This window comes from Panthera onca, chromosome C1 (assembly GCF_046562875.1).
Source record: "Panthera onca isolate mPanOnc1 chromosome C1, mPanOnc1 haplotype 2, whole genome shotgun sequence".
Lineage (NCBI taxonomy): Eukaryota > Metazoa > Chordata > Mammalia > Carnivora > Felidae > Panthera > Panthera onca.
The window spans coordinates 18,513,064-18,529,043 of NC_138346.1; the positions used below are offsets into that span (position 1 = coordinate 18,513,064).

Consider the following 15,980-nt stretch of genomic DNA (forward strand, 5'->3'; position numbering starts at 1 on the left):
CCCCAAAAGCCTTTGTCTGGGGTCCTTGAGGAACGAGCCCTTTTCTGGTGGGGAACTGGGGTGACCCCAGGTGGAAAATACCTCTCTCCCTGCAGCCCCAGGATACTTGGGCAGAGAAACAGACCAGGGCATATGCCAAGTCCCCCACCCCTCAGCAAAGAGCCCTGAAGACTGCTTGTCCCCACACGAGTGCCTTCTGTGGGGGCAGGGAGGACAGGAAGGGGCAGCGAGGGTGTTCAGGGCTCTGGAGGAGTAGAGAATTGGGGGCACAGTCCAGATTGTGGGCCGCTGGGCTGGGAGAAAAAGAATGTCTTTGTACATACACACATTTGGAGGGGGAGGCTAGCCAAAGAGAGGCATAAGTACGGTGTCCCAAAGCCACCTCTGGGTTCTGGCTACAGAGGACCGTGCAGTCCAACTCTCGGCTAGCATGGCTAAACCTGTTTCCTCACCCATAAAATAGGGATGATGATAAGAACAGTTCCTAAACAACGTGGGAAGGTTAGATGAGGCAGCGCTTGTAAAGCACTTACTAGGACATTCAGCATTACTAGTCAACAGGATCAGTTAATGCTATTATTATTGTTGTTCTCCCGACTCTGGGTCCCTTCCACTACTGCCCAGCGTCCTCAAGGTGGGCTCCACCCAGCTATGACCGCTCCTGAGGCAGGGAGGGGGCTACTCACCCAGCAGGCCTCTATTACCTGACTCACTGCGCACATACTGGTGACCCAAATCCTCCTGGGCACTGGCAGAGAGGTTTGGCTGTGATAACCCCTTGTCCTTTCGCAGCCGAGAGAAGCCCCAGCGAAGCCGCCTCCGGCTTTCCCCAGGAGCTGTGAAGACCCAGGCCACCGTAAGCCCTGGCCCAACCAGTGCCAGAAAGCTCCCACCTCCCTGAGGCCCTCAGCCCAGGGAAGTAGAGAACTTCTAGCCCCCACCGCAGCCTGCTCCCAAACCAGCCTCAGCCCCCTCTCCAGGACCTCCAGCTCCTCCTCCCAGAGCCTCCCTCCAGCCCTCCCACCCTCTTCCGGGCTCTGCACCTGTCATCACAGCTCCACCCCACCCCCCACCCGCACGTGTTCACACATTTACCGGCCACTCTGCCCCTGTCCCTCACCCGAGGAGCCGGACGTAGCGCTGGCCTCGGAGCCCAGGGACTCTGCGGAAGGCGTGCTGGCGCCGGCCTGGGCCGCCAGCTGGTTGTGTGCGAGGCCGAAGCGCCGCAGACTCTCGCCCTCCGACGTGGCCCTGCGCAGCCGCCCAAACAGCGGCGTGCTGCGACCCGATGCGCCCCCTGAGTCCTCGCTGCTGCCGCTGCGCTGCAACCGGCTGGACAGCCGCTCGAGCGTGGAGCTGAGCCTCCTGCGCACGGCCAGCACCGGGGAGCCCCGCGCCGAGCTGCCGCCCTCCGAGCTCTCCCCGTCCCCACCGCGGGCCTCCCAGGCTGGGTGGCGCTGCGCGGGCGGGGTCCGCCGCAGACGCTGGGACAGCGACAGCGAGAGGCGGCGGACGAGGCCCGGCTCCCCGACCGCCCTGAGGTCTTGCACGGAGCGGGAACGCTCCGGCCGTCGCACCAGCTCCAGTGGCGTTCCTGCCGGGCTGGGCCGGTACATGCCGTCCTCCTCCTGGGCCCCGCGAAAGGGGCCGCGTTCCTCTGAGCGCGAGCGGCTCAGCAATCGCAGCCCCCGCGACAGGGGCGACTCACGGCTGCGCTTGAACTTGGCCTCGAATACAGCCTCTGACTCTAGGTTCTCGATGCTGCTACTGAGACTGCTACCTGGCCTGCGGGGCACTGTGGGCACCCGGGCTTTCTCGGCTAGCACTGGGGGCGCCCCGGCTGAAGGCACGCGCTTCTCGGAGGCTCCCGGAGGTGGGGAGGCCACCCGGGCAAACACAGCAGGGTGGGGTCTGGGCTCTGATGGAGATGCCCCAGGGCTCTGCAGGGGGCCCGTCGTGTGACCTGACAGCTGGAGCGACTGCATGATCTGGGCATAAGGTGTGAGGGGGGCCACTGGGGTTTGCGGAGTCACAGAGGGCTGTGTGGGCTTGGGGGCTGGGACCGGCTCCGGCGTGGACTCTGGGGCCTTCTCTTGGGCAGGCTGGGGTGCCAAGGGCTGCGGGGCATCACTGGGTGTGGTGGTAGGAGGTTTCAAAGACTTGGGGACACTGGATTTGGGGGCGCTGGGCCTCACAGGGCTGGGTGGTTGGGCCTCACTGAGGGCAGACAAGGAGGGAGACTCCTGTAGCCTGCGGGCCCCAAGCCTGGCCACGGGGATCTCGAGGGGCGCCCCAGCACGGCGGTGCCTGCCCCGGGGCTCCGCCTCTCCCTGTGAGAAGCTGCTACTCTTCTGCAGGCCCCGGGTCTCAGGTGGGGGCTGGTGTCGAGGGGCTGCCTCGCTGGAGGCAGCCCGTGCCAGCCGGGGATCCCGGGCACGGTCCCCCAGGCTCTCTAGCAGGGGGCCCCTGAGGCCACTGACCTTGCCATCCTCAGGGCCTCCCCGCAACAGCCGCTGGCGCAGGGCCTGCAGCCTCTGGGCATACTCACCCTCACCCAGGCCTCCCCGGGTCAGGCGGGTGGCGCCCGGGCTGGGGCTTCGGCGCTGTGGCAGCTCCACAGAGGCTGCCTTGTGCAGGCCCCGGCCCGGCTCCCTCGGCCCGGCCCGGGGCAGGGCACTCTCGGCAGAGGTGCCCCTCCGGAGCTCTTTCCTCTGGGGGCTGGACCCAGCTTGGGGCTCCTGGCCTGGGGAGGGGAGGGCCTGAGGGCTGGGGGCCTCCTGGTCCTGAGAGGGGGCCCTTCCCTCCTCCTGCCAGTCCATGGGGGTGGCCGTGCCAGCCTCTGGGGCGCCCAGGGCCTCATCCTCAGTGGGAATGTCGGTGAGGGACACCCGGGAACCCGAGAACTCAGGCTGCAGTGGCCGGGGCACTGAGGGCAGCTCCTCCAGCTCTTCCTCCTCAGAGTCAGAGGAAGACGAGAGCCCCCCACTGGGGGGCGGTCTTCTGGGTATGGCTACCCACACCCGCTCTGGGGGTGCCCGCAGCAGCTCAGGGATGGGGCGCAGCACCAGGTGGCACTTGTAGCTGATCTGGGAGCGCTGGAGACAAGGTACTAGAGTCAGACCTGAGAGGGGCCCCCGGGGCCAGACTGACCCACTCAAGCCCACCTCAGCCCCAGGGGAGAAGACCCCAGGCAGGCGGAGGGTTGGGGAACGGGAGTGAAACTGGGGGTTGAGAGAATAAAAAGTAGATGAAGACAGACGAGTGGGGAGCGAGGGCACGTGATAGAAACAAGGCAGGGTTCAGGAGAAAAACTGCGGAGCGAAAAGGTGGAAGGCACAGAGGCAGGGCCCAGGCAAACTCACCTGCCACCTCCGCCTGGAGAGGAACAGCTTTAAGTGATCCGTGCTCACCTCTGCGCCCTTGGCCTGTGTCTGCAAACCCAGGAAAGAGGGCCTGAGGAAAAGTCCTCTGTCAACCTAGACCCTCAAGGTTTGGCAACAGAGAGGCAAAGTCCACAGCAGGGGACAGTGGACTGGGCAGCATTGAGTCTGGGTTCCTAGGGGTCCCTTCCCCTTAGATCTGTCACGGCTCCCACAGCCAAGGTGCCTACGTATGACAAAATCCCTGAACCTAAGTGGAAGGGCAGAAAGTCAGTGGCTCTTCGTGTGGGTTTGGGGCTTACGCCAGGGCTCTTACACCGTCTTGGCACATTGGCTGCCCTCAGGAGCCTGCACTTGGGCCCCTGGCCTGGGCTCCACTCCCCAGCTCACCACCTGTCTCACGCAGAGCCGGCGTCCCAGACATCTGGAGCTTTGGTGGGCCAGGCGGAGACAGATATTTCCCTCAGTCTCCCACCCAGGTGTCTGAAAAGAGCTCATTTATGATCTGAGAGACAAGGCTCATAATCCAAGGACGGATACCAGAATGACCTCAACCTTCAGTTGACCCAGCATAACACTCAATGGATGGTTTATTCAGTCACTCTTTCTGGGTCATATGCTGAACTCCACCCCTCTGCCCTGTGGTGCTGGGGTTTGAAGATCAATGAGTGAGAGTTCTGGCCACACAGAGCTCAAAACCAAGAGACCGGTCTAGCCGGGCCACCCACCAACCGCAGGGCGGGACAGAGGCAGACACACAGGAGTGAGGAGGACCAGGGCTGGTCTTGAGAGCCAGGGAAAACCCTGATGACTTTGCTTATTAGCAAAACAGGAGTAATAATGTCTTTCCATGCAGAGCTATTGTGAGGCTAACAGACCATATGGTTATAAATTGCCTCTCGCAGACTATACTGCACACAGTAGGTACTCAGTAAATGGAGCTGTTAATAATGTTCTCTCCCCCCACCTCTTCTACCACAACTTTGCAAGAGACTCACTTTGAACCAAGGATGTTCTAGGGTCTCCTCTGCGGTAGGCCTCCTGTAAAGGAATGAAGGTTAAGAAGGGCTCCATCACTCATTCAGAGAGCCAGTCAACACATGGGCAAACAGGGCCTGTAAGGAGTTGAGAGACTGAACATCTAAGGGCAGAGGCTGGGTCAGGAGTGGGGGACAGGCATGAGGGGACTCTGAGGGGTGGGGGGCTCCTCAGGACCCTGTACTCACAGCCGGTCCTGCACCAGCACTTTGATGAGGAAGCCCCGGGCCTCCCTGCTCAGGCTCAGAAATGTGGTCTCCTCGAAGGCCACGTTGTAGTTTCGAATGTTCATCAATGTCGTCCGATCGTTTTCCCCAACAAATGGGGAGATTCCTGTCAGACTGCAGAGGCAGAGAGGGCCAGCATGAGAGGTGGGTGGGGCCCTGGGCTGAGGCAGAGACTATGAGGGATGCCAGTGGGGACATGGGGCTGGGGACAGGTGGAGGCCCTGGGGCTCTGGGGAAGGCAGAGGCAGGGTGAATCCGAACAGAGGGCAGTCTTTCAGACTCTTGCCTGTCCTGCCGCCACCCCCCACTGCCAAATAGGTGAGGAGGCAGTACTGCTTTGAGACCTGAGCACCCAGGTGGGCCCTGCACCCATACTTTAGAGGACCTGTTTTGTCCCTCCTCCAGCCACGGCCTGTTCCTGAGGTGAAGAGTCTGTGCCCAGGGGATATGCGCCCTGAGCCTGAGCCTCTTTCTTCTACTGCCTGTTCTGAACACTCAGGGCCTTATAATACCCTGCCTAGATGGCACTGAGCCTGCACGGGCCTCTCTCTGTCCAGCCTCCCAAGCATGCTGCTAGCATGACCGCCCCTCACGGAGGAGCGTGGTGGCAGACAGAGCTTAGACTCGCAGCCCGAGGCATCCACGTTCATGCACGTGAGGCCCCTGACAGTGCAGGGGTGAGAAAGAGAAGGGGTGGGCTGCAGGCCCTAAACTGCTCTCCTGCCCCAGGCTCTGCAAATGTTAGGGGTGGGCCTGCTAGGAGACCATTGGAAACTGGGGTCCGTAGTGTAGAGGGGTCCTTACCAGAGGAAGGCAACAACGCCCACAGGCCTGTGGGGAAAAGAGAGTAATCGAGGGGTAAGTGGACAGCCCGCCTCCCACTAGCAGTGAGCGGTTTTCTGCAACCGCTAATCTAGTGAGGAGTGTCCTCACTGGGACAAATGGGCACAGGGATGCCTCCTTCCAGGAGGCCTCTCAACCCAGAGGTCTCAAGGTCCCTGGAGGAGTCAAGGGTCACGGCAGGGCCAGCCCAGGAAGCACAGAGGAGTCTGGGAGCCAAAGAGCTGGCCTCCCTCACTGCGGGGAGGCAAGATGGCCACAAAGGGGGAAGTCGCCGCACCTAGGGGAGATCAGGAGCCAAGGACGGACAGGGAGGGCTAAGGCCTTGAGTGACTGGGTCAACTCTGACTGATGAGGGGCAGGTAGAAACATGGTCAATAGACCTACTGTCAGAGGAGGAATCTGGGCTTAGTGAGGCTCCTCTCTGCCAGCGAGCAAGGCCCCAGCACGGCACTGAGGGAAGAGGCCCTGGCCCACCCGCGGCCCAGTATGCCAGCATTACCAGATGTCAGTGACTCCAGACACGGGGGTCTGATTGACAATCTCAGGTGCCACGAACTCAGGTGTGCCGTATTGGCAGTACTGGGGCTCTCCCGGAGTCAGCTCCTGGGCATTCCCAAAGTCACAGATCCTCACCTGCTCCTCACCCTCTGCGCCATCCCACACCATCAGGTTCTCAGGCTGCAGAACACAAGGGAAGGCATGGGAGCTGAGTGAAGAGGGGGGGATGCCCCACTGCCTGCCTCCCACGGGGGCTGCCTGCTCCCCACCCCTGCCTGCACCTCACCTTGACATCCAAGTGCAGCACATGGTTCTGGTGCAGGTAGCATATTCCCTCGAGCACTTGTTGCATGTAGGCCCGGATCTGTGGAAACAGGAGGCCCAAAGTCCGCGGGGGCAAGGGTGGGGTATTAGGTTTGCTCACCACCAGAGCTGTGGCAAGAGATCAGGCCATGCCTGAGAAGTGGCCTTCAGATGGCCGGCTGGTGGAGGTAGCTGAAACATAGGTTTGGGGTTCCTGAGATCTGGGGTCTCCAAGTACAACTGTATAGGTTGGGCACAGCACAAATATAGGAGGGAGCCATTTACATTATAATAAGTAGAACTGTGCAGTGTATAATTTGTACAGCCCTCCATGGCGGGACAGCAGTGAGACTAAATGGAGTCGAGGTGGGGCGCCTCCCGAGGGAAATATCTGAGGAATGTTTATGGGGGGAAGACTGGGAAACAACACAGGTAGGGGCCAGTGGGCCTACTGAGATTTACAGAGGACTGTGCAAGTCCCAGCGTGGGAAGTCTGGTCCTGCCTGCCTAACAGTCCTCTCCACCACCACCCCTGGCCTATTCATGGGCATGGACGGCATGCCCAGGACCCACCCCTCAATTCTCAGAGCTCAGGTGGGTAACCACGGGTGCCCAACCTGACCCCTACCACCCACTGCCCTCACCTCAGACTCACACACGGTGGGTTTCCTGGCCATTCGCTCCAGCAGCTCCTCTGTGCATCTATGTCCCAGATCAAGGAGAACAGTGACAGCAGGGCCAACTCCTGGGCCCTCCCCGGGCAGTGCCCTCTACCCCTAGAGCTCAAGTCAGATCCTGGCTCTGCACAGAGTTCTCTTTCCCCTTAAAGCATATGTAATACCAGTTCTGTGTTTCCACCCTTTCCCTATCATCTGGGTGCATACATGGGACCACCCTGCTTGAACTCTCATTTGCTGTGGGGTCTCAGGCAAGTCACCCAACCTCTCTGAGCCTAGGTTCCCTCAGGTGGAGAATGGGGATGACATCTTCACTCATACCCCTCTGTTAGCTATTTAAAAAGGCCAAGTTAGAGGGGCGCCTGGGTGGCTCAGTCGGTTTAGCGTCCGACTTCAGCTCAGGTCATGATCTTGCGGTCCGCGAGTTCGAGCCCCGCGTCGGGCTCTGGGCTGATGGCTCGGAGCCTGGAGCTTGCTTCCGATTCTGTGTCTCCCTCTCTTTCTGTCCCTCCCCTGTTCATGCTGTGTCTCTCTCTGTCTCAAAAATAAATAAACGTTAAAAAAAAAAATTAAAAAGGCCAAGTTAGAGCAGAATTTTGTGGACCACGGATGGAACTTCTTGCCTCTTTTTGAGAATGACCCGTGACATTTAACAAATGGTCATTTTTCTGAGGTTTGGGCTCTTATAGTGCAGACTGGAAGGCTGGTGTGAAGGATATGGTCATCCTGCTAGTGGGAGAGACAAGCTGACCACCTTATCACAGTGTGCCTCTGTTTAAACAGAGCTCTCATGGAAGGGCAAAATCTATTCTTCATGAAAACAACCTTTCAAATAAAACCAGTCCTGATGCTCATCTGAAATGGGGTCACTTCGAAAGTTTGAATATATTGTACTGTATTTCGTGTACACGCCTTTTGTTAGCCATGTGACCTTGGATGAGTTACTTAATCTCTCTATACTTCAGTATTATCATCTGTAAAATGGGGATAAAAAAAATTCCATGACATAGGTACATACGAGGATTAAATAGGTTAATATTGGCAAAACTTAGCAGCACTGCCAGGCACCCACTAAATGCTATGTAAGTTTAAGCTAAAAGGGGTGCCTGGGTGGCTTGGATGGTTGAGAGTCTGACTTCAGCACAGGTCATGATCTCGCAGTTCAAGAGTTCAAGCCCCGCATCAGGCTGTGTGCTGATAGCTCAGAGCCTGGAGCCTACTTCAGATTCTGTGCCCCTCTCTCTCTCTCTGCCCCTCCCCCGCTCATCCTCTGTCTCTGTCTCTCTCTCTCTCTCTCTAAAGAATAAACATTAAAAAAAAAAAATTTAAAAGACAGGGGTGGGGGGGGAGCTAAAAAGTGTTGTTTTTTGCAGAAGTCTCCAGACTCTACTCTGTAAAGTTCTGACAAGATGTCTTCAGAACTCCCAATCATCGATGGGAACATTTCCTAATAGGTGGTCAGTACCTCCTAAAGGTCAATGGGACCACTTTGTGAAGTATAAAACATGTTGCTAATTGGCCACGTGTCCCCTACCCGCCCAACCTATCCCAGGATACAGCTCGGTGACAATGACCAGTCCCCGACGCCTCTCAAAGGCCTCATGGAAGTAGAGGACGCAGTCGTGCTGAAGCCGGGCCAGCAGCCGGGCTTCCCGCCATGCTGATGCCTTTGGCTTGGCCTGGCTGGGGATGAACTTGGCTGCAAACTCCAGGCCAGAGCTTCGCTCCACCACGCGCCGCAGGTAGGAGAAGGCACCCCTGGGTGACGACACAGGGAGGTGAGGGGCTCCATCATCGAGGTAGCCCTGGCTCTCCAAGGCCTCCTAGCCTCAGACCCAGGCGCCCTTGGCTCCCAGGCTCGGCACTCTCTCCCGGCCCCACACCTGCCGATCTCTTGATGGATGTCATAGAAGTCGCTGAGTCTCCTTCCTCGCTGTTCCTCGGCCTCCCCGGCCCCCTCTACTTCCATGGCTGTCTGGGCTGGGGAAGAGATGCCCGGTGTTAGGTGGGGGAAGGCAAGAGAGTAACGAGAGCAGAGACCGGGACAGGCAAGGCAGATGAAGGAGACAAAAGAGGACCAGGAATGTTGGGGGCCCGACGTGGGGTGCCGGGGCTGGAAGACAGTGGTGGTTTAAGAGGGAAGGGCCTGGTGAGTGGTTCCTGGCTGGGGGCTCACATGGCATTCCCGAGAATAAGCATTCTGCCTTTCTCCCTTCGCACTCCAGCCCACCTGAACGCACAGCCAACTCTGCTTTGCAGGAGACTTCGCCAGCCAGGTTCCGTGCAGTGCAGGTATAGACGCCTCCATCCTGGGTCCCTGTGCTGAGCACCACCAGGGAGCACTCGCTCTCTTCATACACGAAGCTCACATGGCTACTCTCGGTCAGCAGCACCTCGTCCTGCAGAGTTGGCCGTCACCTCCAGCCCAGGCCTGGCTTGACCTCTACCTGGGACCCACCTTTATCTCCATGACTGAGACCCAGTCTCAGCCCTACCTCAAGGGCCAGGAACACTCCTACCCCACGGCTCGATATTATCGCTGCCCCAGGGGCCTTGCTCCCTTCAGCACCCGAAACTGGCTCCACTTTATTTCCCAGTAATAGCCCTGCACCACCCAGTTAGTCCCCTGGTTCCTGAAACACCCACGAGTGTCACACGGCACCCTGGGTCCCGTTTTCTTCTCCTAGCCACACCTCTGGCAGCACCTTTGTTCTTCTCTGTCCAGGCTCCCCTCCTCCTAAGGTTGCCAAGACCCCTCCTGTCCAGAAATCCCTCCTCCCTTACCCTCAGGCTCCCAGCCAGCCCCATGCTAGGACTCCCTGAGGCCTTTGTCACCCTCTGACCTTGTACCACATGATGTCTGGCAGTGGTTTCCCCTCCACCACTACAGCAAAGCGTGCGGTTTCCCCAGCCCCGACCTCCACGTCCTCCATGATGGACTCAAATCGAGGGGCCTCTGAAATACACAGGGGTGGGGTGAGGAAGGGAAGGTGACAACACTGAGGTCATGAGGGCGTGCCTTTTCAGTCCCTCTCCAAGCCCTCCCTCAGCGATAGGCTCAGCCAGAACACCAGAAGCCCCTACACCCCAGCACCCCACCCACCGGGGTCTCAAACTCGGCCCCTGGGAACACCAGAGTTCCTTGCCTGTAAATCCATATGTGATGTTCTCCAAATCCCAGAAAACCTAAGCCAGAGGGTGCAGCCTTGCTTTGCTGGACCCTCAGTGTTCATTTGCCAGCTCTGAAACTAGGAGATTTTCACACACAAAAGAAATCTGGATTTCCTGCCTCTCTTGAAAAAATCAGGATTGGCCATGCTGAGTGAGCCTCTTCCCTCACTGCATTAATGGGCTGGTGCAGAGTGGCTCGATGCTGCCCCCTGTGGGTGACCGCCCTTCTGCACAGCCCTACCTCGGGCTTTACTGTCCTGGGCCCCGGAAGGCAGCTCAGGCTGTGACCCTGAATTAAATTCGCGGATGGCATTGCCTGTATCTTGACGTTTTCTCTCTGAATCTTGTTTAAATGTTTAAAGGCGCCTTTTGCCATCTGGGAGATGACAAGATGAACAAACAGATACCAATCCTCAGCTTTGCTCTCCCACATGTGACAGTGATTTCATTCTCTACGCATATCATGCGGTCATGTTATTTCCTGGCAGAGTGGCTTCTAATTCTCGGAATGGAATTAAATACCTATTCTAGCGTGCTTCACAGAGGAACCTGTGACTTCCCAGTGCCCCACCTCCTGAGCATGTTTGAGGGTCTCAGCTTTAAGAGGAGTGGGAGTGAGCAGACCCTGAGGGAAGAACAGGGGCACAGGGCAGGGACCACCACCCATCACAGGCACCCAGTCTGACTTTGTAGAGATCAAAGGGGGGCTCCCTGGGAGTGAAGAAGACCCTACCGTGGGGCAGATATGGAGGAAGGAGGCAATTCCACTTGCCCTGCCTGGGGGCTGGGGGGTGGTGGGCACAGTGGGAGGGGCATGAAGATCCAAGCCCCAGGCCTGTTCTAGTCCCGGCTAACTGGAACACAGTGTCTCTCTCTCTCTCTCAGTCACTGTCCCAGCCTGGCTGGGCTGCAGGGCTCTCAGTGGCCAGGGCTTCCCAAACCCTAAGGCTCTTCCTCTATCTGGGAAGAAAAACGAGGAGCAAAGTGGCAGCTGAGTAGGAAGTGTCGGGGGGTGGGGGACGGGTGGAGAAGCTGGGCAAGGGAGGAAACACACAAAAGGGAGACAGGGACCCAGATGATCGGTGCCCACCCCCCATCCATATCAGCGCCAGCAGGTCTCCCTCACCTCTTCCTCACACACCCTACGGCCACTTCTCTTCCACGCTAAAGATCCCTTCCCACCCCTCGGGGAATCTGGTTTCTCGTCCAGAGGTGGTGGGGGGGTTACTCCGTGAAGGTCAAAGGACTGGAAGGTTTCAAGTGAACTTGAACAATTTTTTAAAAGCACCAGCAAATGTACATTTATCCAGATATGATTGCCTGTGCTAACTAAAATGTCACTTTCTTTGCCTTTGGTTGGAATTGTATCTACTCAGCAGGTAACACTGTTTAGCTCATGCTGATCTGAAGTTCTGAGTGGCGGGTACATATGCCTAGAGTTAATTAACAAACCGGAAAACAAGACAATTACTACTTAACGCGTGCCACCGGTTGAGAGCCTACATCTTTAAAGGAGAAATTATAAAAAGGGTCCTCACTGCAAAGGCTGGCAGGGTCTGTCAAATAGACCAGTGCAAAAGGGCAGCCAGGGTCCCCAGAGCTGAGAGTCTGCTAATCAAATATGCTCGCTTGGGCTTTTTTCTTTTTGAAATTAAACTTGGTCCCCTTACACTTGTTACATTTGAGGTGCTATTTCCTGTTGTGTTTAACACAGGAGCCAGGAGTTGGCCCTGGCGTTGGGCATCCAGGCTTGAATCCCAGCTCCTGTCCTTATCAAGTTGTGTGACCTTGGGCCTGTTACTTAGCATACTCTCCAAGCCTCAGTTTTCCCATCTGTCAAATGAGGATAATAACCAGTCCCATATCACAGGGCTAACGTAAATATTCCATGAGGTGATACACGGAAGGTATCTGGCACTGAGCCTGGCACATACTAGGTGCTCAATAAATATCTTATTCGCACTATCACTGTTATTTCTGCTAGCATTCGTATTATTACAGCCATTAGATGGCCAGGCCTGACAGGAGGGTGTATGCACCCGGGGGGATAAGGCAAGGACCATGGGCCTGACAGGGAGGAGAGGGAAGGAAGCGTCCTGCCACCCACCTGCCAGCTCCAGGGTGACTGAGCAGGCCTGTGTGCCGTGGCGGTTGCGGGCAGTGCAGGTGAGGGGTCCCACGTCTCTGCGGCTCACCCGGCAGATGCGAAGACAGTACTGGTCATCATCTGGCTGGCTCAGCTCGTACACACCTGCCCGTGCCTCTAGGAGAGCCCCTCGGCAGCTAAGAGACACGACAGGGAGGTCACCCAGCATCCAGGCACAGGGTGGGGGTCAGGCCAGGATGGCCAGAGCTGGACGGCCACAGGTGGGGAATGAGGCATGCAAGGCAGGGCCCCACCTTCTCCAGACGACCTGGGCCTCCACGTGGTTGAAGGTGACCGTGACACTGGTGGGCTGTCCCTCCACCACATACACGATGTCCGGCTTGTCCAACACAGCGGGCGCCTCCTCGAGTGGTGGGCCTGGATGGAGAAGAGCACGAGCTGGTTCTGGGCTTAATACCAGGTCGTTAGTGTCCTGTATGCTCTTAACCACCCGCCAACCACCATGGGAGCTCCGTGTTTACAGATGAGGAAGCTGAGGTTCAGAGAGGTTCAGCTATCTGTCTAGGGCACATAGCCAGGAAGTAGCAGAGCGGGGACTTTGCCCCGAGCTTGTCTGACTCCAGAGCCTCAGCCTTGCCCACTGTGCATGCAGCTTTCAGGAGGAAAACGTGCTCGGACTGGTCAAGGTTGCCCCCAGCCGTGCTATTCCCCCCATAGCTAGAATGTCTAGATCAGCCCTTGAGCCTCCACCACGAAGACCCAGTTCCCTGGCCCAGCAGCCCCAACCACCCCCACCCCCATAGAAGAACCCAGGCTCACCGTGCTCCAGCAGCTGCACAGGCTCAGAGGGGGGTGAGGGCTTGCTGCTGCTCTTGATGGTGGTGCTGAGGACCCGGAAGATGTGCTGGACCCCCTTACGCAGCCCCATGGCTGCCCACCCGGGCTCCCGCAGGCCCGTGGCCAGCACTGTCCACTGGTCTGAGCCCAGAACCTGGTGCTGCACGGTGTAGGTCAGGGCGTCTGGGTCTAGTGGGGAAGTAGCTGCTAGAGGTGGGCATTGCTGGGACACCCCCTGACCCCCCCATTCAGCTGGCTCAGGACCCAGACACTCATCATTAGTCTGCTCTAAGGACCTGCCTCAGTTTCTCCTGTTGCTTCTGCCTACCTCCCATCTGCTCTTTCCAACCTGGCCAGCCATGCTCAGGGCCAACCAGGTGCCAGGCATGGGGTCCAGTTGTAGGCATGGAGGGAATTTAACTCATATCCCAATTTCTTGCTACAACCTGAGATGGAGAAACTGAGGTACAGAGCAGGGAGAAGTCATATGCACAGGGAAGGGGAAGGTATTCCCAGGATCATGACCCAAACACCCAGTCCCTCTGAGAAAGGGAATGTGGAGGCCCCTTTGTGGCCTCCCCTGATGTGGACCCAGGGCTTTATCCACCTTGGAGAGGAGACAGGCATAGCAGCTCCTGGCCATGTTCCGAGTCCCCTGCTCTGTCCTACCCTCCACTGGTACACCTCTCTGGGTCCTGCCTCCCCATCCTGGCTCCCTGGGTGCCCCTGCCTGGGTGTCCCTGCCCACATTCCATCCCCACCCCACAGCCCTGTGCAGCCTGACCCACCAATAGCCATGTCCAGACTCCTGGGGGGGTTCCATGTGAGTGTGATCATCTTCCCAGTCACAGCCACCACCTGCGGGGCGCCATCTGGGGGGCCTGGAACCACATCTGAAAGCCAGAGGTCAGAGGTCTGCTGGGTCTTTTAGGGCCCAATGGCTCCGCAGGATCACCAAGCCTCAGGACAGTGGGATGGAGACCAGAGGCACAGCCACAGGGCCAAGGGCAAGGCCAAGTGGCTCCAAAGGGCATAAGGGGAAGGGAGGCCTCTCCCTCACCTAGGCCTCTGTGTAGGCAGAAGCCAGCTGACCGAGAAAGTGCCTGCCTTACCTGTGACATAGAGGTGGGCATAGCACGCAGCTTTGCCCAGCTTGTTGGCGATGACACTCTTGTAGACGCCGGCATGTTGAGGTCCCACAGCAGGGAACACCAAGCGGTGGACATCCCTGTCTGGGGGGTGGGCAGGGAGACAATGACACCGAGCCTGAGTGAGGAGGTTTGGAGGGCTGGACCCATGCCACCACAGGCCTGGCCCTTTACCCTCACCCGCTGAGGGAGCAGCGAGGGGGCAAGAGGGGGGCGGACGGCAAGAAGCACGTCCACCCTGCAGCAAACCCGAAGTCCAGGCTGCCAAGCCTACACCTGCAGCCCTAGCCCCTCTTGGCTGTCCCTCCAGTGACTTCTCATCTTTCTCCCACACTGATTCACCCTCTGTGAGTTCCTACCCCGCTAACTACCCCTCATTTCTGCACCTCTGGCGGTCACACCTGGGCATCAAAGTGCTGACAGGTTTCATTCCTAAGGCCCCTCCCTCAGTCCCCTCTTCATCCCGCATGGCCACTGCTGGTCCCGTCTGCAGCACGGCACCCAAAAAAAGCCCTCCACTGGCACAGTCCACACTCTGCCAATGGCATTGCATGCTACCTCCCGACCTGGAAACCTTGACGGCACCTACCGCACTCGACGTACCTACTAGCATCCAAAGCCCTCAGCCCAAACACCCACCCGGCCACGTCTCCCTCTCTTCCTCCAACCCTGACAAGCCATCAGGTCCCTGAACAAGCCCCAGGAGTTCCATCTCCAGGTTTTTGCTCACGAAATTCCTCCCTTCTGGAATACTCTTCCCTTACTTAACGCCTTCTCCTTCAAGACACAGATCAAGTGAATGCCAGCCTGGGAAGCCTTCTCTGTACCCCCACCCCTGACTCCCTCCCCGGGGTGCCCGGCACCAGGCCCGCACTGCTGTGGGTAATTCTTCCCCTTTACTTACATGTGTCGTGGCTCCTTAAAGACAGGGCTAACTTGTCCTGTCAGGCCCAGTACCCGACGCCTTACACATAGTAAGTGCCAAAGATGTTAGATTATAAATTATAATAAGAGTTGTCTGTTCTGTGCCCAGTCTATGCCAGCTACTTGACATGTACTTTCTTCCATAATCCTTTCAACAACCCTGCAAGATGATCCTCATTTTACCAATGAGATCAGAGACATTAATGGACTTGTCCAAGGTGACCCAGCTAATGAGTGATGGAACCATGGCTTGAAGTTGCTTCCCTCTGATTCTGATCCTCCTTTTCTACACTGTGATCCCTGAATGATGATAGGGAGGCCATCTCAGGCGGGGGTGTGAAGGGGAAGAGGCCTGCACTGTCCTCCTTCACGTCAAGGCCATCCCCAAACACCCCTCCCCTCTCTTAGTGGTTATCGCCACGTGAAACACTCACCCATTCATTTATCTCTGCTGACACTATTTATAAAGGAAGAGAGACCAAGGGCTGCCGCTGACCCCAGATACAGACAGAGGCTGAGATGCCAGCTCAGATCCCAAGAGACACCCACCGGGGGCCTCAAGCAGAATGAGAGACAGGAAGCCTGTGGGCTGAACAGACAGCCCGAGGAGGGGGCTGTGAGGAGAAGAGTCACAGCCACAGTGATAGCACTGGACAGTGGGGTAGGGGAGTGGGGCACAGGTGACAGGGGGCATCCTGGTTAGGAGGTGGGTGCCAGGGTCAGATGGTGTTTTTCTGCCTTTGGGCAAGTCCCTGTCCTTCTGTAAGCCTCAGTTTCCCTGCCTGCAGACCGGGATAATAGTACCTGCCTTATAGGCCCTTGATGAT

At 57.8% G+C, this 15,980-nt stretch overlaps 1 protein-coding gene across 12 annotated transcripts in view; it reads right to left on the reverse strand.

Moving 5' to 3' along the window:
• SPEG (striated muscle enriched protein kinase) overlaps positions 1 to 15,980 on the reverse strand; it is a 56,982-nt gene that overhangs the window by 7,406 nt on the left and 33,596 nt on the right. For 11 of the 12 annotated variants that reach the window (XM_060623716.3, XM_060623710.3, XM_078450853.2 and 8 more), the window contains 18 exons: positions 14,194 to 14,313; positions 13,870 to 13,974; positions 13,064 to 13,270; positions 12,538 to 12,661; positions 12,245 to 12,420; positions 9,810 to 9,922; positions 9,197 to 9,365; positions 8,850 to 8,946; positions 8,524 to 8,724; positions 6,934 to 6,991; positions 6,273 to 6,350; positions 5,988 to 6,166; positions 5,450 to 5,476; positions 4,607 to 4,759; positions 4,379 to 4,421; positions 3,363 to 3,431; positions 1,121 to 3,095; positions 705 to 836 (listed from right to left, as the gene is read on the reverse strand). In XM_060623716.3, the coding sequence (XP_060479699.3) occupies positions 705 to 836; positions 1,121 to 3,095; positions 3,363 to 3,431; positions 4,379 to 4,421; positions 4,607 to 4,759; positions 5,450 to 5,476; positions 5,988 to 6,166; positions 6,273 to 6,350; positions 6,934 to 6,991; positions 8,524 to 8,724; positions 8,850 to 8,946; positions 9,197 to 9,365; positions 9,810 to 9,922; positions 12,245 to 12,420; positions 12,538 to 12,661; positions 13,064 to 13,270; positions 13,870 to 13,974; positions 14,194 to 14,313 (4,026 nt within the window). Of the gene's footprint in view, positions 1 to 704; positions 837 to 1,120; positions 3,096 to 3,362; positions 3,432 to 4,378; positions 4,422 to 4,606; positions 4,760 to 5,449; positions 5,477 to 5,987; positions 6,167 to 6,272; positions 6,351 to 6,933; positions 6,992 to 8,523; positions 8,725 to 8,849; positions 8,947 to 9,196; positions 9,366 to 9,809; positions 9,923 to 12,244; positions 12,421 to 12,537; positions 12,662 to 13,063; positions 13,271 to 13,869; positions 13,975 to 14,193; positions 14,314 to 15,980 lie in introns of those variants that run through there. The other variant, XM_060623722.3, reaches the window with a different exon arrangement.